The sequence below is a fragment of the Benincasa hispida genome, chromosome 10 (assembly GCF_009727055.1).
Source record: "Benincasa hispida cultivar B227 chromosome 10, ASM972705v1, whole genome shotgun sequence".
NCBI lineage: Eukaryota > Viridiplantae > Streptophyta > Magnoliopsida > Cucurbitales > Cucurbitaceae > Benincasa > Benincasa hispida.
The window spans coordinates 16,013,386-16,035,466 of record NC_052358.1 but is presented as its reverse complement, the minus strand read 5'-3'; the positions used below and the strand labels follow the sequence as shown (position 1 = coordinate 16,035,466).

General features: G+C 32.5%; 1 protein-coding gene across 1 annotated transcript; it reads left to right on the top strand.

Annotated features, from left to right (window-relative positions):
- Positions 1-5,328: 5,328 nt before the first annotated feature.
- LOC120088467 (calmodulin-binding receptor-like cytoplasmic kinase 1) lies at positions 5,329-10,154 on the top strand. Its single transcript, XM_039045799.1, has 6 exons — positions 5,329-5,777; positions 5,858-6,114; positions 6,440-6,608; positions 6,731-6,820; positions 7,106-7,404; positions 9,586-10,154. Exons 1-6 carry the CDS (start codon positions 5,522-5,524, stop codon positions 9,913-9,915), a joined length of 1,401 nt encoding a protein of 466 aa, XP_038901727.1. The 5' UTR covers positions 5,329-5,521; the 3' UTR covers positions 9,916-10,154.
- Positions 10,155-22,081: the final 11,927 nt, after the last annotated feature.

Here is a 22,081-nt window from a genome sequence, read left to right as displayed (position 1 = left end):
TTTTATTAATGTCTAAGTTTTTCATTATTTACAAACATGTCTAATTTTCTTTAAAATTATAAAAAAAAAAATTAGGGTCCAATTACCATTTAGACTCCAACCATCAATTAATTTCATGATTTTTTATAGTAGGAAAATCAAAGGTCACGTGTGCTTTTTAAAAAAGATTTAGTATTTTTCAAATCTTTTTGATTAAACCAAAATATATATTTTTTTTTTTTAAAAAAAAAAATCTTAGAAGACTTTCCAATTCAACAACCCTCTTTCTCACACCCTCCCTATTCAGCTCTCCCTCACACCCTCTCTCAAAATCCACTAACAACCACACTGGACGATGAACGACAGACTTAGAGTGAAATTGGATGACGAATGGCGATAGCAAACTCAGAGCGGACGAACTGTGATGGTGGACTTGGACTAGACGAACGACGACTTTGGAACAGATGACGAACGATAGTATCGGCTGAACAACACGACGAACGACGAATGACTGGACAATTTTGTGATATATATTATGAATTTTATTGAAAATCGAGCCCATCTGTGATTTATAAACTGTGATAGATATTTTTGTTTATATCTAACTATTTTGAATTGATGATATATACTATGATATAAATAGAATTTACAATATGTACTGTGATTTTTATTTAACATCGAGTACTGAAACTTTTGAATGGTACAACCATATATTTGAGTACATTTATATTTCATATATTGGTTAGAATATTTTCAAACATATAATACAATGTTCTAAGGTATATTAAAAAAAAAAAACTATGAATTACCAAAATAACCAACAAGTTGTCATAAAACTAGTTATATTTGAGTATATATCAAATATATTTGTATATTTCATGTATTGGTTAAAACATTTGTAAAAATTAATACAATATTCAAAGGTATATTTAAAAATAACAAAAATCCGCCAATACAACCAATTGTTTGATATGTGAAATGGATTAAATGAGAAATAAAATCATATTAAATGCATTTTCTCTTTCAAATTGAAAATGGGAAGAATATCTAAACTAATTAATACTATATAATAAATGCACTTTCTCTCTCTAACACTAAGAGGCCGTTTGGTTGGAGGGAAAAAAGGGTGGGAATGGGAATGGGTTTACAAAGCCCATGTTTGGTTGTTGAGATTTGTTTATTTATCTTGGAAAAGGCAATTTCTAGGTATGCACATAAATGAAGGAATTGCATACCCATTGAGAAGTGTGAGTTTTCATTTCTTCTACAGCTTATTTTCCTTTCTTCCAGCCGTGAAATCGTATGGCATTTTGTAAGCGATCGTATAACATTTGGTAGGCGATCGTATAACATTTTGTTACTCAGCGATCGTGTAGCATTTGGTAAGCGGTTACTCAGTGATCGTGTAGCATTTGGTAAGCGATCGTATAGCATTTGATAGGCGATCGTATAGCATTGGGTAGGCGATCGTGTAGCAATTTGTTACTCAACGATCGTGTAGCAGACTCAGCGATCGTGTAGATAATATAAATGATCGTATAGTATTTTGTAAACGATTGTTTGGACTTGTTTTCACAATCTCAATTTTTTTTTAATTCCCACATATTATTACCACACATACTATTTCCATACATTGTTTTCCCATGTACAATCAAACATAGTCATTCTCGATACCCAATAATTTTATTTCCAGACATCCTTAATTTCTGGGCATTGAAAAGCCCTCAATCCAAACGGCCCTAAGGATGCTACGAGATGAAATTTTTTTTTCCAATGCACATTCCTCGCCAGCCACCCACCACAAGGGGTAGTTTTGTCCAAAAATTCAATTAAATCTTATATATGAAAATATTAAAAAAATCTGGACATTTGTGAAAAATAAGTTTTGAAAAGAAATTTAAACTATATTAATCCCTATATTTAAACCCAGTATGATTGCAAATTGTTTTTCCTTAAAGCACAATGTTGTTTTTGAGTTTTGGTCAACTTGAGTTTGTCTTCTACAAAGTTATTGGTAAGAAATAGAGCATAATTCAATGAATAAAAGAAGAAAGTTAAAGCATTGTGGGATTGTGTTCACTCTCCCTTCTTGTCAAGGACAAGAATAATAAAATTTAAGATATGAACTTTCGGTATCTATTATTATTATCATCATCAATAAGTTTCGATGTTGATAAAATGAGCTATGTTTGCAAGGTAAATAACACAAGACAATTTTGTGCTCAATATGATGCATCCAACGTTTAAGACGATGAAGGACGAGATGACTTATAAGTTTTAACCATCATATCTATATATATAAACAAAAACAATCGATCATATCCCTAATCAAGTCAAAATAGATCTACAGATAAAAATAGAATTATATTAAAAAAAAAATGTTTATAGATGTTATGTAAGCTTCTACTTAAGTGCCATCTTTTGTAATTAGGTATATATAAACTACTGTATTTAGATGTTTTCTTTTGTTAAGCAAGTTTTGTTTTGTCTAGCTTCTTATATTTCAATAAAGGGAGTTTAGTTTCTACTTTGTAATTAAAGTATTACAAAAGTATGTTTTAGAGTGGTCTTTAAGAGTTTTAAGTTTTGTTTTCCAAATCCATGGACTTAAAAGTTTGTTCATATGTTAATTCAATGAACAAAACTAAACTCATATGAAAAGTTAGGGCATGTTTAGTAGAGAATTTAGATTCTATTTTATGTTTTCGAATTCATTGAGTTCAACAATTATGTGTTTGGCAAACAATATGGATTATGTGTTTTAAACAGTGAAAATACTTAAAACAATATTTTAATGTTTTCCCTATATCCAGATTTTGAATTTTAAATTTTAAAATGTAGAATTATATTAAATTAAATAAAAACAAATAAAAATACAGTATGTCATGTTATAAACTCAATTATTTTAAAAAAATATAATATGTATTATGTAATGTATTATAAATTATATAATATTACAAAACAATAGTTATATAAAATTTTAACATAAATCATATTCATAAATAAATTTATAATAGTTTATTGTTGACTAAATATTAGAAGGCATTTTATGATTTATAAATATACACAATCAACACATTTTAAACAATTATTTAAATTAGAATATAATTTCTAAATCTGCTACTAAATACATATTATAAAACATGAAATACAACTCTATTTACCTTGAATCCCTTATTTTCAAATTTATATTTTTAAATTTTCTACCAAAGAAATCCTAAATATCTTTTTGGTTCCTAGGTTTTAGGTCTAGTTTCTATTTAATGTATAGATTTCAAAATATTACAAATTTAGTTCTTAAGTTTTGAGTTTGTATTCAATTTAGTCCCCTAAGTTACAAAATGCTACAATTAATTTTACCCTTGGCATTTGAATTTTGCTTCAATTTGGTCTTTATGTTTCGAGATTTACACTTTAAAACCTTGATTTTTCACTAAACATCCACTTTTCGTCTTTTGGAGTTAATTTATGTTAATAAATTAAAAATCATTAAAAAAATATAATTAATTAAGTTTCACTATTTTTATCACTTTAAAATTAAATTTAAAATTTCACTTCTAACTATTTTTAATTAATTAATATAAATTGACAATGATTGAAGTATTTAATGAAAAATTAAGGTTAAAAATGTAAAATATTGAAATTTTACGAGTTAAACTGAAACAAAACTCAAACTTCAAGAGTAAAATTTTAACATTTTAAAATTTAAGGACTCAATTGAAACAAAAGTAACTAAATGTATAACATTTTAAAATTTAGAGACCAAATAAAAACTAGAGATAAAATCGAAGATCCAATATTATTTTTTATATTATATTTGGCCGATATTGCGTTTGCCACAAGTAAGTGCACTTGACTATAGTTGTGTAACAATCACAAAAGACGTGTTCAATCAAAATTGTTGGGTAGGCCACCATGTTATTCATCATAATGCTTCCTCAATCCCTTTCTTCTTAAGGAAAAGTAATTTCTTTGACAAGATTTTGCAAAATTGTAGATTGGAATCTTGTTATTCGCCTTAGTTTTAGATTTGCCCAATTTTAAGGGAATATTCAAGTTTCTATTTGGACTATTATATGATATTGAGATCCATCTTTTGTTGTCTTGTTATATTTCAAGAACATAGCATCGTTTCTTAAGGTCAAATCACGTGTTTGGTATTTAAATCTAAAAGATTTGTGTCAAATTCATCTATGAGCTTTGAAAAGTTTGTTGTAAATCCGTGTATATATGATCTATGGTTCTAATAACCACTTAAACTTTCATAATTCCTTTTAAGTTTTTGATTTTATGGTTTTTTTTTAATAATTATTCAATAATTAAAACGCGAATGTACATAAAATGGATTTGTCAAATTTAAAAATGTTGAATATGATTTTTTTTTTGTTGAGTTTAATAATGTGTAAGGTGGAGATCAAAGTGAACTCGACTTAGTAGTATTGGCATGACCTCCGAATCTAGAGATCGGAGATTCATTCTTCCACTCTACCCTACCGTTGTTGTACTAAAAAATGCAAGGTGGAGAATTTGATCCTTGACCTCTTGTTCAAATATACTAAAAAAACTAAATACTAAATTTGTAGTTTAAGGCTTTATTATTTTTATTGGTGGTGTGACATTAATAAATGCTAAGAGATTATGAGTTCCAACATGGTGACTATCTATCTAAAAGTTGTAAGGTCAAATGGTGAGATTAATCGAGGTGTGTATGATCTGACTCGAACACTCACAGACATTAAAAAAAAAAAAACAAAATTTATATTTTTATCATTTTTCATGTTAAATTACAAGTTAGTCCATATATATTTGTATTTGCATTTAATAAATTTTGATTTTTTTTTAAAGAATCAATTAATCTATAAACTTTTAATTTGATGTTTAATAAATCCTTACATATATAACCAATCATTAGATATAACCCTACCAAATTTTTATTGAATAGGTTCGTGTTCGATAAACCTTGAATAGATTAATTATTCGCTAAACTTGTTTGACACAATTTTTCTTTTTATAAAAAAAAAATCTAGAAACCATTTTTCTTTTCTTTCCCTTTTTCTCACACTTTTTAAAGCTCAAAGTAACTTAATTGAAGAGTAAATTAATCCATTGTTTTCTCTTTTTTTTAATAATAAAATCCAAGAATTTATTAAAAAGAATTAAAAAAAAGAGACCAAAAAAATAATAATAAATAAATAAAGAACGGGTAAGATAGACGGAGCCCAATTGCGGCGGCCGGCGAGTCAAGCGCAAAAGGCCGAAAACTCTCACCCGTAAGCATGGACTTTTCCGGCATTTTAAGTATTTTTTTTTTAAATAAACCCTAAATCCAAATTAACCCTACAATTTTTTTTTTAAAAAAAGTGATTAACATTACTCCTTCTCTGCTAGACCAAGCGGCCCAGTCTTTCATAAATTAAAATTGAATGCTTCCATCTAATCATCTCTCTACTTAAATTCAACTGCTTAAATTTTCGCTACCAGATAATGAATCAATGATGATCAGATTTCCAAATCCAGAATCCGCAGAATCTTTGTTCTGCAAATGAAGAGCACAAAAGATTTTAACCCTCAATTCCATTCTCAGAGATCACAGAGCTCCAAATCCAGAAACGAACGCCGTTCCGGTGCTCTAAACAAGCGGAATAATGATTCTGTACTCTCTTACAAGTTCGTAAAAGCGGCTGTTAATCGAGTTTCTGGGTTTTTGAAATCTATTTTTGTTGGTCGGAAGAAGGATTCTTCGGATCGTTCTGTAATCGGTACCAGAGAAGCTAATAATTCTCGTAGAGAAGTCCCCTGTGAGTTCTGTTTGAGGTTTTTGTTTGTTTGATTTTTAGCTGATTGATGCGGAATTGATTTTGTTTTCTTTGATTTTTAGCTTTTTCGACGGGAAGCTACGGGAAGAACTCGTCGCCTTTGAAGTCTTGTGGTTCGTATACTTCGTGTGGTTCGTATGGTTCCTCGTCTAGCTTGCCCAGTGAATTTTTCGCAGCTGCGGGATTCTCGATTGAAGAAATTTATAAGGCGACGGGAAATTTCTCTGCTGCGAATGTTCTTGGAGCTGGAGCATTTGGAACAGTGTATAAAGGGAAGCTCAAAGATGGATCTCTTGTTGCCGTAAAGCGAGCCAAAAGGGTACGAAGTTGAAGTTATTTTCTGTTAATTCAATCCATAATTGTTGATGAGGTTATTATTACATTTCCTGAAAGTTATGGAATAGTTTGAGTCCATCACGAGGTTGTGCTTGAGATTTTCAATGGAAAGAACTGCTAAAGCTATGAATTGAATGACGATATTAATATAAAATTGACCATTAAATGCTTTGGGGTTAATATTGATGGCGATGTAGGGTTTTGATTTCCTTTCATTCCAAAATTCAATACGATGTGCATTTGAGGATTGGAGGCTAATTCCAGTCCTTGCAATTCAGCGAGCATGACAGATTTGATACTTTTGGCAGGATGCGAATGAGAGGCGTTTGCTGACAGAGTTCAGGAATGAGATACAAATGTTGTCAAGGATTGAGCATTTGAATTTGGTACGTCTGTATGGTTTTCTGGAGCAAGGAGATGAGAGGATCGTTATTGTTGAATATGTTGGAAATGGAAATCTTCGGGAACATCTCGATGGTAAGCAATCTTGCTGTATTATTTTGAATGATGATATCTTCTTGATGTATGCATTTAACTTGGAACTAGCTTATCGCAATGTTAAGGAAGACAATGTCAAGAAGGTTATATCTTTTGTGTAGGGAAGCGAGGATTCGGCCTTGAGATTGGAGAGCGTCTGGACATTGCCATTGATATTGCTCATGCTATCACCTACCTTCACATGTACAATGGTATGCGCACAATTTTTGTAATATGCATTTGATAGCCTCCATAGAAATGAGTAGCCTACAGATGGTTTAGGGAGTGCAAACACTTCCTAAGCTTTGCTAATCTGATATCAGTTTGTCTATATCTGTGGTATAAATCAAAATTTCTATTATTGGACTGGAGGCTAAGAATCACAATCACTTCAAAATACAAACTAGCTCATGTTGAGTTCAACTATAAGTTACCTGATGGATTATTGTCAAGACAGTGAGAAATCTGAATCTGAATCATTATTATGTAACTGACAGATGCGCCAATAATCCATAGAGACATAAAGGCTACAAACATCCTAATCACGGATAAACTACGGGCGAAAGTGGCAGATTTTGGGTTTGCACGCCTCGTTCCAGAAGATTCTAACGTTACACATATCTCAACCCAAGTTAAAGGAACAGCTGGGTACTTGGATCCTGAATACCTAAGGACTTATCAGCTCACTGAGAAGAGTGATGTATACTCCTTCGGTGTGTTGCTGGTAGAGCTCATGACAGGAAGGCACCCAATTGAGACAAAGAGGGATACCAAAGAAAGAGTAACTATAAAATGGGTTAGTATTTTATTAATTGCACCATAACATAATTTTGATCCTTTATATCTTGCAATTTAATATCAAATTCTCTTGAAAAGCTTTGCATAAAAGGAGTATGACATGGCTTCTAATTTAAACACTTTTTACGAAATTGGTTTTAATTAAAATCCCTGAGTGTTTCGTTACATTTTCTAAAGTGACTTCATCAATCGTAAGTTTGTTCAGTTTTGTTGCTCCTACATATGAAAGTGAATCTACGTTGAATTACCACAAAGTGATTCTAAAGTGAATTCTATTCTATCACTTTATAATTACTCTTTAAGTAACAATTTTAAAGTAGTTATTCAAAAAAATATTTTGAGTGATTTTTATTTGTTACCAAACGCTCGTATTATTGAAATTACACTTTTGGCCCTCCAAAATCATCTAAGAAGTTAATTCAATCACACACTAATCTTGTTTGGCTTTCAAAAATTGAATGTGGATCAAGAGTGAATTCGGATTGGCTTATGAGGATGATGCTTTTAAGTACAGAACCCTCTGTATAGATAATTTTGACCTCCCCACCCCCCACCAAAAAAAAAAAAGGTACTTAAATGCTTCCTCCAAAAATACTTTAAATGTTTGTTTACTGCTTTTAAAATGTCTAAAAATACTTTTAGGCACGTAGTCAAATATCATGATGAATATAAAAATGTGAGTAATATTCTTGCTACACCTTGTGACATCACGATAATATGAGAGAACCGCCAAAGTTTTAAAGGTTTCCATATCTTTCTGGTCTCTTAAATGTGAAAGTGCTCATCACATGACAGGAATTACATCCACCTTGTTTCCACTCTTAGTTTTGAATGTGTGATGGTACATTAAGCCAATTTATTTTCCAGTATGGTGTTTATTTCACTCATCTTCTTCTTCATGTGGTATGTTCCTGTTTACTGCAGACCATTATCGGGTAGGAATTCATACTGGCCTAACTATATGTTAAGAACCTCTAGATGTTATACAAGTAAAATCCACGAATCTAAGTCGTCTGGAGTATACCAAATACATTAAGTATATTTATGATAATCTGCCGTATCGTGAGGTCTTGTTTTAAATTTCTCTCTATGAACTAATGGGTAGAGAAACTCAAAAAGAACTATAGCAGTTTTTGCCTTGCCTGGACATAAAGGGATGAGAAAAGGACTCCAATCTGCCTTATTGTGTTAAGAGCATAATTGTTTGTTTTCCATCCAAAGCTCTCTATCCCCTTTCTGTTTTAGGTTGGCATTACAAAGAGAGTGCCCAGAAACAAAATATACCCATCACTTGTGGAAGGTACAAGATCGTCAGAGAGAGACCTTAAAGAATAGATATATATTTTTTAGTATAATGGGAGTAGGAGATTTGTACCACAGATCTCTTGATGGCTAATACATTTGTATCCCAATTGAGTTATGTAAGAGATGGTAGTTAAGGCTTAGTTTTGGGATACGTGGGGTTAGTAATGCTGAAAGTTAAAATATGTTTTAATTCAAATAAGTTATACATATGAATTAAGACATTTGAGAGTTGGTAAACATATTGGAGAGAGTTAGATACGTTCGTGAATTAAGTATAGGACTTGCATGTGTTGTTTAATTATGGTGAGAGTTATGGATCCAGATTTATCCATGGCAATCCTATATATAGGATGACATTTGTGTTGTTTAAGGAAGTGTGTGGAGTAGAATACACAAAGATAATTCAAATAAAAGGTGCAAACCAAGATTGAAGAGTTTTTTCGAATATAAATGTTTTGTTTCCTCTCAAATATCTTTTTGTTGATCATTTATTTATGAGTGTCCATCACTCTCTTCCAACGAGTAAAATCTGTTTAGATTATACAAATTAATATTCTTTGAACTATAAGATTGTGCAACTTGTATGTAGTTCATGGATTTATGATAAGTAAAAGTTAGCATATAGAATAAAGGTGGGTTCCATAATGCAATGAGCCTGAAAATGTAATGCAATGTAACAAAACTATAACCTGAAATAAACAAATCTGCGTAACAAATGTTGGCTCAGCTTTTTAATTCTAAGTCCAGCCCAGGAGCTAAATAGCCCCATTGGCCATTATAGACTTGACTCATACGTACAACAAATCAAAGCTAAATATCATAATGAAAGATCATATAGAAGGAGACATGATAAAAACTTGCATATAATATGCAGGCAATGCAGAAACTGAAAGATGGAGAAGCTGTGATTGCCATGGATCCCAGACTGAGAAGGACTTCTGCATCCACAGTGACCATGGAGAATATGCTCAAATTGGCTCGCCGATGCCTTGATCCTTTGAGACCATCTCGACCATCCATGAAAACTTGTGTTGAGGAGTTATGGGGAATTCGAAAGGAATATAAAGATAGATTATTGTCGTCTTCTTGCTCGGAGTCTCTTCGTTCAGCGGATTTTCCAGTTCCAAATGCAAAAAACAACCTTTATGTTTCTTTTGGTATTAAAGAGGACGAAGATTTGTACAACAAATTCATTTCTGCATAAGTCGCCAATTTATGGGCATTCCCTTTATAAGGGTGAAGTTTTTCATACCTCTTGTCCGTAGATTGTAAGTAACAAGTTCCAGAAATGTATTTTTTATTGTAGTAATGATATTTGTTATATAAATTCCACTCCCAGTGTATTATTTGTATATTTTGTATTTTCAAAATTTTTAATATGATGTAAGATTCCCTAAACAAGTAAACAGCATATAATCAAATACAATACTTTCGTGTGAGGTTCTTTTGCTGCATTTTCTTTAATGAATAATGTTCAATTGTGAATTAGTATAGCTTAGAGAAATCGAATAATTGTCCTATAAGACAAGAAAATCTGGCTTTGGTTCGGCGCTTAATCATTCACACTTTGACGATCAAGTTAGTAATGAATTAAAAAGCTAAGAGAATGGAGAACTTAGAGTCTTTTACCTCAAATGTCTATCTACTTGGATCAGACAATGACTTGTCTTATTTTGGTACTTGTACACAGCACTTATACGAGGGTGCATGCATAAAGCTTTAGAACTCGAATCTTATCTTCATCTTAAAGGGTAGGACTCTACCCCATTCTCGAACTCTTTGTCGCAATTTTAGAGAGATGCAAAATTGAAAGCCAATGGAGTTGTTTCTGTAACTGAATAATCTATTTATCAAATGGATGTGTATCAATAATTAATGTATTAATCTTAGTTAGATAGTAAATTTTTGTTTTTATCTCAATTAATAACTCATACAAATCTCGATAACAAAATATTTAACATAAGTAGTAGAGATTTGCAAATCTTCCGGACGTAGAACACGTAGAGCCTTGAATCCAAATACATTATCTACGATGGAAGTAAACATGTTAATAAGCCAGAGAGGGAGTAACTATGCCTCTAAATCGATAGGATAACCATTCTAAGCAGTCATAGGCGAAGGAGACAAGGGAGAGGCATTGAGTATGCTCGAGGTTCCAAGATGTAGAATCCATGTTGAATCAGCATTTAACGAATCTGCTAGGACTTGGGTCCACAGGATCAAATCAGAAAAATTGAGAAATAGAACCATCTGATTTGATTTGTTCTCAATAGCCACTAAAGGAACAAAAGTAGAGGGTAAGGTGGTGAGAGTTGCCATAGGCAAAGCTCTTACTTTGGCTAGGCACGTACCTCCCTAACTAGTTGCAAGCCAAAGCTCACCTCTCTCATTTGGGAATTCTTCTTCTACTTCGGGAGTGAATGTAGGAAGTTCAGACAGTAGATGGCTTTGGGGTCGACCCCGGTAACAAAGAAGGAGGTCCGAGTCAAATAGTAATGATTCAAAGCACCTATTTTTTATGGGTTGAGCCTTCCTTTCCTCTGATCTTTCCACTATTTCCAAGAATCTTGTGTGTTCCAAAAAAAAGTTGTTCATTTTTTGGGGTCTCAAATGGATGTGGAAACATAATGGTTACTTGACTAATTAATCTTCTTATTCGTGAATCTTGGCCTGATAGATGAACACTTGGGCATAATTTGTCCATCATGACTGATCCCATGGGTCGATCTTTATGAAGTCTATGATCGAACCTATAGATCAATCTCTACGATCTTCTTAACTTTCATGATGGTTCTATAAATAACTTTCATAGTTCTTATTAATCTTACGATGCGAGTTAGATCTTTTCAACCACCATGGTTGAGCTTATGGGTCGATTATATACTTGGAAATAACTCAGGTCATCCTTTTAAAGCTAAGTACTGAGTCATATCTTTTATACCTCAAATTTTATTTTTATATTTTGGAATACTTCATAAAAATTTGTTCTAGTCTTCATGGTTGATTTTCTTTGATATTATATTGAACAAAAAAGTCTTAGACCATGTGCTTTCCTATCCGATGGAAGACGTGACGGATCAATATAGTTTTTAAAGCAATTTAAAAAAATTAGACTATACCATGAAATATATACAATATATGTGTAATATATTGTCTCTGAGCGAGTCCTCCAAGTAATAACAATTTATCATAATATAATTTTGAAACGTGATTCAGGAATCAATATGCTAGTTCAAAATTAGTTTTTTAGTACTATTTTTCATATCATTCTATAAATGTAGTAAAATGGGGAATTATAATTTGTTCACTCTTCCTTAACCACGTTGTAATAGATTTTCAACCATTCTAGTAGAGCCAATCAGCACATCGTAATGGATAAGTCGATTATTATATGTAAGTTTGATAATTTGATCTCTCATCATTTAAAAGTTGCACACATATTTTATAATATATAATTTAAATAAGAGTAATAATTTATTTCAAATTTAAAAAAGATGTAGGACTCTTTTGGTAATAATTTCATTTTTAATTTTTTTTAAATTTATGTTTGTTTTCCTTCCGTTCAATTTTTTAAATTATGATTTTTATATTGGTAAAGAAACAGCTAAATTATAAAAATAAAAACAAACTTTCAGGAACTACTTTGTGTAGTTTTAAAAACTTGCTTGGCTTTTAAAGAAACATGAGTAGAGAGTTAATAATATGAAACTTGTGGGTGGACGTAGACTGTAGAACTAGTGTTTATAAGCTGAATTTTTTTAAAAAAAAGAAAAAAAATCAAGGCTGGTTTAGGAACAATTTTATTTTGGTGTTTGGCTTTTTAAAATTAAACCTACAAACACCACTTTCATTTATTGATTTGTATGTTTTATTGTCTACATTCTAGGAATGTTTTCAAAATTCAAGCCAAATTTTAAAAAGTAACTTTTATTTTTAGAATTTGGAAACATTAGAGAGTTTGAAAACCATGATCACAAAATTGTCTAAAACAAACACAATTTTAAAAAACAAAAAATTTACCAAACCGAGACCAAATTGTTGGGGATGATGCTCTAAACTCTTGTGTCCTGTAGTTTGTAAACACGGTTTCTGAACAAACACTAGTGATGTATAATATATGATATTTTCTTCATTTATTGTCTATGAACATCGGATGTTTTATTTGCTTTACCACAAACCAATAAACTAAAATCCCTGGTTGCCGTTTGTAACTTGCATGTATGTGGAAACATACAAGTGGATCATATATTAAGTGATAACCAAAATGGTCTGTAGTATATGGATATAGGAGGGAAACCTTATCCTAGTAACGTTACGGATGCAACCCGCTTTGTAGAATAGTTACAAGTGTTGTGACTTGTTACAGATGGTCTGATTCTGATCATTCATGTGGGGACATGCAAGCGGGGGCGTCTTATACAAAGAGTTTGTATAAGACCTAACCATAAAGTGTTAACGTCTCGTTATATAATGTCATTCATGACAGAGACTTCACTTCACTAGGATGACCATAGGTAACATGACCTCAATCTTGAGTGAGTTGGGAACTCCTGCATTTGAGGGCGGTCCTTTGATTTGCATGGGTGTGAGTGGCCAGATTGCCGACTCAAACCTACCACTTTGGGGATTCGTCTGATTTGGGAGCTGGGAACTCATCTATACAAGATGGAATTCACTCCTTTCATGAAACAGAGTTAGTAGATAGATTACTTCCTTAAGGGTTGATTTTGGGGCTTGAACGATATGGCGCCACACACCTTCTCATGGCACGAAAGGTGTCCACACATAGTAGAACTATGTTGTATTGTTCATTAGAGGAATCAATGGTACTTAAAGGAGTTAGATGTAACTACAGAGGTAAAATGGTAAATTGGCCCAGGTGTACTTACGAGCAGCTATGAAGGGTTATCATACTATTGATTGGTTATATCCGATGGACACAGAAATATATCTATAGTAAGAAGAGTTCAACTGTCGGTCTTTGGTGGAATGCCTGACAGTTAACGGATGGTGGATCTCGTGGCTAAAGAGTTTAGTCAGCTATTCATGTACCGTTGGAGCTTCGAGCCATAGGTCCATAAGGTTCTCTTGGTAGCTCAGTGGATTCATGTGATAGTGGAAAGTTTAATTCAGTTTTTGTAACTGAAGAATAAAATGAAAATCGTTTTCATTTTGCTAAGAGATCACGTAATTCACTCACGGAGTGTATACGGCCTATCGCATAACAAACCAAGAAACTACACGATAGCTCAAAATTTCTACACAATCATATACACGTGCGCTTCTTTCTAAACGATCACATAAGAATTGTTAAACGATCATCTAGCTTTTTCCTAAACGATCGTCTATATGATTGCAGCCTATTTACTAAACGATCGTGTACCTTCTTCTAAACGATCAAGCATCGTCTATATGATAGGCCTTGCCTTCTCCCACTTGCTTAGTCGTTGTATATGATCTTCCTTTCCTCCATCCCTCTACCAAATCCAACAGAGTCCACACCTCCCAATTTCTCATACCGAGAATACTGAGGGTTCTAAGTGGTGGTGTCATCCCCATTGCTGTGTTCGTGTGGAAGCCGTTCATGAGTAGACGATCGTGATTTGGTGAATGATTGCTTAAACGTTCCAGCGAGAGCAAGAGGAACAGTCCTTGAAGAGAGCAAGATTTCGATGAAGAAAAATTCTTCAATTGGTATGTTTTGTTGTTCTCTTGTTGTTTAGTTCTCAAAGCATGCTGGTAATTTGTTGTTTATTGCAAATTTGTCTGTCATATTGTAAATGTGAAAATTTTGTCACAATGAGTTCGGAACGATCCGCTTCCGCCCAGAGGTATTCTTGTATAAGAGTTCCTTCACAAATAACTATCAAACTAGACGATTTAACGTCCAAAGCATAAACTCATATTAAAGAATAATAGTATTTTGTATAATTTAATTTTGGGTGAATATCAATTTAAACTTGTAAACTTTGAAAGTTGTATAAGTTAAAGACCTTAAACTAATAATTATATTAATTTAAATCTTAAACTTCCGTAAGTGTATCGATTCATATCATTTTCCAAATTTTATTCGACCAATGTGAAAGTTATAATGTTTTTTTCAAAAGCTAATCAATTTAAGCACTTTGTTACGATTACTTTTGGGAATCAACAATGCATTAATTCTCAAGTGTGTGTAGACTTCCTCAAATTTTAGTTTTACAAATTAGATAATCAAAATAAATACATGAACAATTTTCAAAAGAAATCCCAATTAAAATTCTAATTCGATTCATTTACAAAAATTTAAAGGTTTGATTGATACACTTATAAATTTTATGCATGATTTTCTCAAACACAATGTAATGAATGATATAATTGATTATTTACAAAAAGTTTAGAATTTCAATTGATATAATTATTGGGAGTTTAAGTGATTCAAACTTTTAAATTAAATTTAGGGCTTGTTTGTTTCACAAGTTTTCTTATGGGATTTCGGACAAACATTTGAAATCTTTGTTTGTTTCACATAATTTTAGTTAATATTATCTAGTTAGGAGCTTCAACAACCATTTGACATGGGTTTTTTAATACCTTAAAAAGTGTGAGATTTTTATGCATGAGAGATGACCAATAAAAAATATAGTGTAATTAATTAATATCAAGTATTCATTATTATTCATTTTAATTAATTATTAAATATAAATATATTAATTAGACTTAATAAATTTCAACTAATACTTTTGCAATTAATATTTTATGTTATCTTAGCTATTTAATGTAAATTTTTATTATGATGATAATCAATATTCTAATTAATTTATAATAACTTAATTATTTTTAGTAATTAATTTAAATTCATTAATTATGTTTAATATAAAAGTATTTATATTTTTTTATTGATTAAATAATACTAAATTTATTTGATGACTATAATAATGGATCTCTATTCAAAACTTATTTTCATAAATGCTCAAAACGTTTGAGAGAGAAAATGCATTATTTGTTGAGATTTTATTCATTTTGTTTAATTGGAGAGACAAAGTGTATTTATTTGTTGAGATTTTATTCCTTTAGTTAATTGGAGAGAGAAAATGCATTTATGGAAATTTTATTTTCTACTTATGTTAGTTTCATGTATCAACTATTGGTTTTTCTGACAGGTTTATTATTATTTTAAATATATCTTAGAACACTTTCTTAAGTATTTGAAAATATTCTAACTAATATACGAAATATACTACGATTTATAAAGTAGAGATCGGCTCAATGTTTGACATAAATCCACAGTATATACCATTTTAATAAGAAATCCCAACAATCAAAATTTGTATATATCATAATACATGAAGTCTACATAAAAAAAACCTCATTTACATCAAATAAACGAATATATATATCATAGTGTATATCAGATTTCCTACAAAAGCTACAAAAAAGAAAAAAAGAGAAAAAAAATTACATATATCACAATATATATAAAAAAGGAAAAAAGCTTCTAGGTTAGCATGCACAAGAACCCTCCCCCATCTTCATTTCTTTTTCTTCTTCATGAAACCATACAACCGTTGCCATCATAAACGAAACCATGAAGAGAAGGTACTCGATTGCGAAGAACAGAAATCTAAAAAACAAACCTACTTAGAGTTGTATGTCCGTTCAAAAGGAACATGATTCAGTTGTTTGTTGTTATCGTTCGTTGTCTTCCGTTTGTTGTCTGCTCAGAGTCCTTCATTTGTCCACTCCGAGTCTACCATTATCGGTTGTTTGCTTCGAGTCTGTTGTTTGTTGTCCAGTGTGGTCACCGATGTGGTCGTCAATGGGTTGTTGCGGAGGTGGAGAGAATGAGAGATAAAGAAAAGAGGGATAAAGAGAGAATGAGTGGGGGTTTCGGGGGAAAAAAAAGGTTAAAATAGATTATAGGTTGAGGACAAAAAGATAATTAGACCCTAATTTTTGGAATATTTGTATGAATGATCCAAAAATTGAGCCCAAAATGGCAAATGACCCAAATTTTTAGAAAAATGTCAAATGACCTTCTGCCGATGTCATAAATGAGTGAAGTTATGAATTTCCTTCAGCTTTATTTCTCTATTTTCCTTTTTCCTTCTTCTGGCATGACCTTTGGCCTTTTTTCTTTTCTTTTTTCTCTTTCATTCATCTTCTTCTTCAACGGCAGACGAACTCGACGAAAATCTTTTATTCTTTATTTTGTTAATTTTCTTTCTTCTTGGTGGTATTGAAAATCCAACCTGCAATGCGTCACTGTTCTTCTTCTCCGCGGATGATGCTCGCGACTTCTTCTCTGACCAACTTCAGTAAAACCAAAGTTGATAAAACTAAAGAAAGCGAGATAGAGAGATCGGGAGAGAGCGAGAGATATAAAGAGAAAATGAGAGAGAGCGAGAGATATAAAGAGAAAATGAGAGAGAGCGAGAGATATAGAGAGAGGGAGAGAGAGCGACAGATATGGAAAGAGAGGGGGAGAGAGCGAAAGATATAAAAAGGGGGGAGAGAGTAAGAGATATAGAGGGAGAGAGAGCGAGAGAGCGAGAGAGACCAAGAGAGAGCGAGATGCTTTTCCGTGTGCGCACGAGTATATTTTGATGATTTCCCCAAATTTAACGTCAACAAAGGTCATTCGACATTTTTTTAATATGGGTCATTTGACATTCCCCATACAAAAATTTCCTAATTTTTTTTTAATTAATAAGCCAACTAGACATTTTTTAAAATAATAGGAAAACTGGACAAAAATGAAATATAAAACCTTTATTAAGACCTTTTGTGTTATTATCTCTGTAAATTTAATTTTTTTTCTTTAATTTATTAAGGGAAAAAAGAAAAGGAAAAAAAAAGGTCGTTGGACTAGGGAAAATTTCACAAAATGACAAAAAAACAAGAAAAACTTTTCTACGAATGACCTCCTCCTAAAAATTTATTTATGACTGACCTTTTGCCCATGTGAAATACCAAATTTACCCCAAATTTTAAAAACTCTTCAAACACTTTTACGAATATTTCACCAAGGATCGTCCATATTCTTTTCGCTTACCTCTCTCATTGTGCAGTTTTTCTCTCAGGTTTCTCCCATTTTCTCTTATCGTTTCCCATCTTCATCTGAGTGTTTGACCACCTTCTCACCAGTCATTTCTACAAATTTTTCACAGTCATTGTGATCTGAAAGGTAGATGACTTTTCTCCTTGAATGCATGCTGATATTTGAGCTTTCACGAGCATTTAGGGTTTGCACACTTGCACCTACCTTTTGTTAAACATTTTCCTAACTTTTGTTAAATAATTGTGTATTTGTGTATAATTGATCGTTGAATTAAAGTTAGGAGAGCATTTAGTATTTTCTAAACGATCGTTAGATAAAGATGGGCGATCGTTTAGTTTTTGTTATATGATCGTTTAGTTTTTGGTTACGCGATCGTTTAATTCTTTATTAGGCGATCGTTTAGTTTTTTGTTACGTGATCGTTTAGTTTTTTGTTATGCGATCGTTTTGTTTTTGTAGGTGATCGTTTTGTTTTTTTATTATACTATCATTTAGTTTTTGTTACGTGATCATTTAGTTTTTGTTACGCGATCGTTTAGTTTTATAATTTATACATTTGTTACAAATTGCTAAGATGGTCATCCTTGCTGAGAAATATTTTCCATCTACAATTTCTTGCCAAGTCCACAAAACTGTGTCAGTGATTAAGAATAAGTTGACAGAAGAGCAGATGAGAATATATAGGAAAACGACTTTTGGTCCACTATTGGACGTAGATCTTATATTTAATGGGCAACTTTTCCACCATTTTCTATTAAAGGAGATAACGGATGCAAACCCAAATGTTACATCATTCAACATAATAGGGAAGAAGGTAACATTCTTCCAAAACGATTTTAATTTGATAACTGGGTTGTGGCTGACCAAGGAAATAGTAGAAAGAGAAACAAGCATTGAGAGGCTGCGACAACTCATTCTTGGACCGAAGGACCCAAATGATAAAGATAGTTCGAGAAGTTCACTTTTACAAACGATGAAGATGCTATCAAGGTTGCATTGGCATTATTCATCAAAATGGTGATGATTGGTAAAGACAAGAAAGCCCAATTCGATGTGAAGACATTTGAGATTGTCGATGACCTTGAAGTCTTTAGACATTATGACTGATCGTTCACCTTTGTTAAACGTACATTGAATAGTATGAAGACTATCGTGCATGGGAAGAAGGAGGCACATGAGATAAAGAAAGTAGATAATGCTTATCATGCCTCATATTATTGTATAAAGGAATTTGCATTTGCATTCCAGGTATGTACTTTCGTTTCCACTTTACTTTAATCTACATTGAATCTGTGTGTTATATTGATAACGGGCAGAAATGCACAATATTGTAGCGCAAAGATGTAAAACAATGTGGGTATGCGACAATAAAAATATACAAAATCATGTCCAGAAGCATTAAACTAAGAATATTGTGATCGCATGCGCCCATCGCATAAAAGCAGCTAATTTACTTATTTGTGCAGGAAAATGTGTTGGCATAAAGTAAATTGTGATCCAAGGAATTCGGCACCTGAGCGCATTGGAAGATTGCGACCGCAAAGTCATGTGATCGTATGCGCTCACGAAAATTTGCTCAAGAAGGTGGTTGCATAAAGACGGCGCATCAAGATGAAAGTATAATAAATCATGATGGGACGGAAAGCTGATGATGGTCAAATCCGAATTTAGTTGACAAGTCATTAACAATACACTGTAGCAAGTACATTCAACTTTTCGATGACCATTAATCGTGCATCAGATAGAAGATTTAATGACCTCCCATCATTGCAATCATTAAAAAAAAAAGCTCTTCACCCTGAAGCTCTATAAATACCGAAGACCACCACTGTTAAACGAGTTGGGGGAAGTTCGAAAATAGTTCTGAGTTCGAATTTTACACATCTCGACATATACATAGAAAATAGAATATACAATTAGTTATTTGTAGTCTGTAGTTGTTTATATACTTAGAGGCAGAGGCGAGCGAAGAGAAGAAGACGCCAAGAGATCATTCTTGGTTAGCTCGAAAGACTGCTGGGAAGTGCTGAAAAAGGAGAGAGGGCCGACACTTGCGAAAGCAAGACATTCTTCTGAGCAGAGTAGAGTAAAAGATAGTATAAAAGCCTCGAGAAGCAAGACATTGCTACTAGGCTTCTTATCCCTATTTTCCATTGTCGTTTTGTATTCTGACTTTATTTATAAAATGGAATTTACATCTCAACATCTGTTCGGTCTCTTCACATTTTGCATGAGTAGCTAAATTTCCGAATGGGTTGAGAAGTACTTAGCTAGCATGACCTAAGATCTTCACTTTATGCAATCATCTTGTCTTATGTATGCGTCAGTCACCCTTTAGAGATACTTGAGAGAATGGTCTAAAGAAAGAACCTAGACTTGAGAGAGTCAGGTTAGAATCTAGGCTTGAGAAAGTCAGATTAGAAACGCATAAGCAAGAGATAAAAAACTTAGAGATAAGTTTTGTTTGCTATTATGCATCGCATGCACCCTAGAAATAGGACATGATAGTATGTGGTCACCTTGTGTATGTATGTAACATTCATCATCGCATAGACAAGAATAGAGACTTAGACATAAGTCCTATTGACACTATCGTATACATCGCATGCGTCCTAGAAATAGGAACTATGGCATTTGCATTGAGAGATGACATGTTGTTGTGTGTGTGTAGCATGATCGCATAACTTGAACGCAATCTTAGGAAGTGTTAGCTAAATCCCTTCTCAGCCCGTTCCCTGCATACTCATTGTAACTTTCGTTGTCATCAACTTAATACTCAATTCCACCAAATAGAATTTATACTTAAAACAATACACCAACCAAACTTATTTGTTTTTGCCACCGTAAAGGAATCAAAATTTTGCTAACGCATAGTATCTTAGTAGTCCCTGTGTTCGACTCTGGACTTACCAGGAAACCTAGTAAGATTTATACTTGGGTTTTACTAGGAAAACTTGCATGTGCAACACTTAATTCATCACCGTAATTTCATACCATTATTTTATCATTTTCACAACGCATCATATATATGCGTAGCAAAGCTTCCATATTGTAGGTTTGGGCTTATGAAATTTCAATATCAAGTAAATTCATAGCCACCAAAGTCAGCAAGGCTGCAATTCCTAGAATTCTTAGATGGACTTGTTCTCGTGCTCCATCTTATAAATCATTAAGCAAGAATATTTTTCAGCAAAAAAAAAGTAAGTAACCGATCACTTTGTAATTCTTGGCATCTATTATAGTTTTATACATTCTGACTTGCTCATTTGTTTATGTACAAACTATTGTTGTGACAAGACTTGTACTGAGCACAGAGGAGATAAGGTGTAAGAAGGACCGGCTGGAAGGACTTGATGCGATTCATAATGTTGAAGAAAGAAGCATTGAGGAGGTTAAGGGGCATGAACACTCCCTCGATACTCATGAGTCATTTTGGGGGCACGATGGATTCGACCAGCATGTTGGGGAGTACGAATACCCTCCAGATGAACCTCATGTAGATCAGCCTATAATTGAGCATTGTGCCACAGAGTCGGAACTATTGGGATTGGTATCCTAAACCACTATTGTATTCTCGTAGTTTGTAAACTCTGTATAAACAAAATTGTTATTAATAAAATAAATATTATTTTATAAGCATACACTCAATCTAATAAACAAAGATTATAAGTTATTTTATTGAATTTAAACATGTATGTAGAGACATATAAGTGGATCATGTTTAAATGATAACCTAAACAGTCTGTAATAGATGAATAAGGTTAGGATGGATAAGGTTAGGTACCTTATCTTGGTGACACTATAGATACGACCTGCTTTGTAGATATTACAAGTGCTGTAAAGTGCTACAAATGATATGATATTGATAATTCACATGGAGACATATGAGCGAGGGTATCATATACAAAAGTTTGTATAAAATCGGACCACAAAATGATTAGTCTCATTATATAACGCCATTAATAATAGAGGTTTAGGGGGCGTTTGGAGCGCTGAGTGGGTTATAATAGTCAGTGTTTATTATAGTTTGTGGGTTATAATAATTTGTGTGTTATAATAGTCTGTGTTTGAGGTGCAAATTATTTTAGTCTGTGTTATAATAATCTGTGTTTGGAGTGCAGGTTACTATAGTCTGTGATATAATAGTCTGTGTTTGGTGTGCTATTATTATAGCTTCACTGATCTGCAATCAAATTAGCAAATTTTAAGCAATATCCCATAAAATTTTGAGAAATCGCTCAATAATTGATAAGCAATCGACCAACTATTAATAAGTGTAAGCTTAGTATTGTATACGCAATCGTGTATATATCACTAAACGATCATTTAAT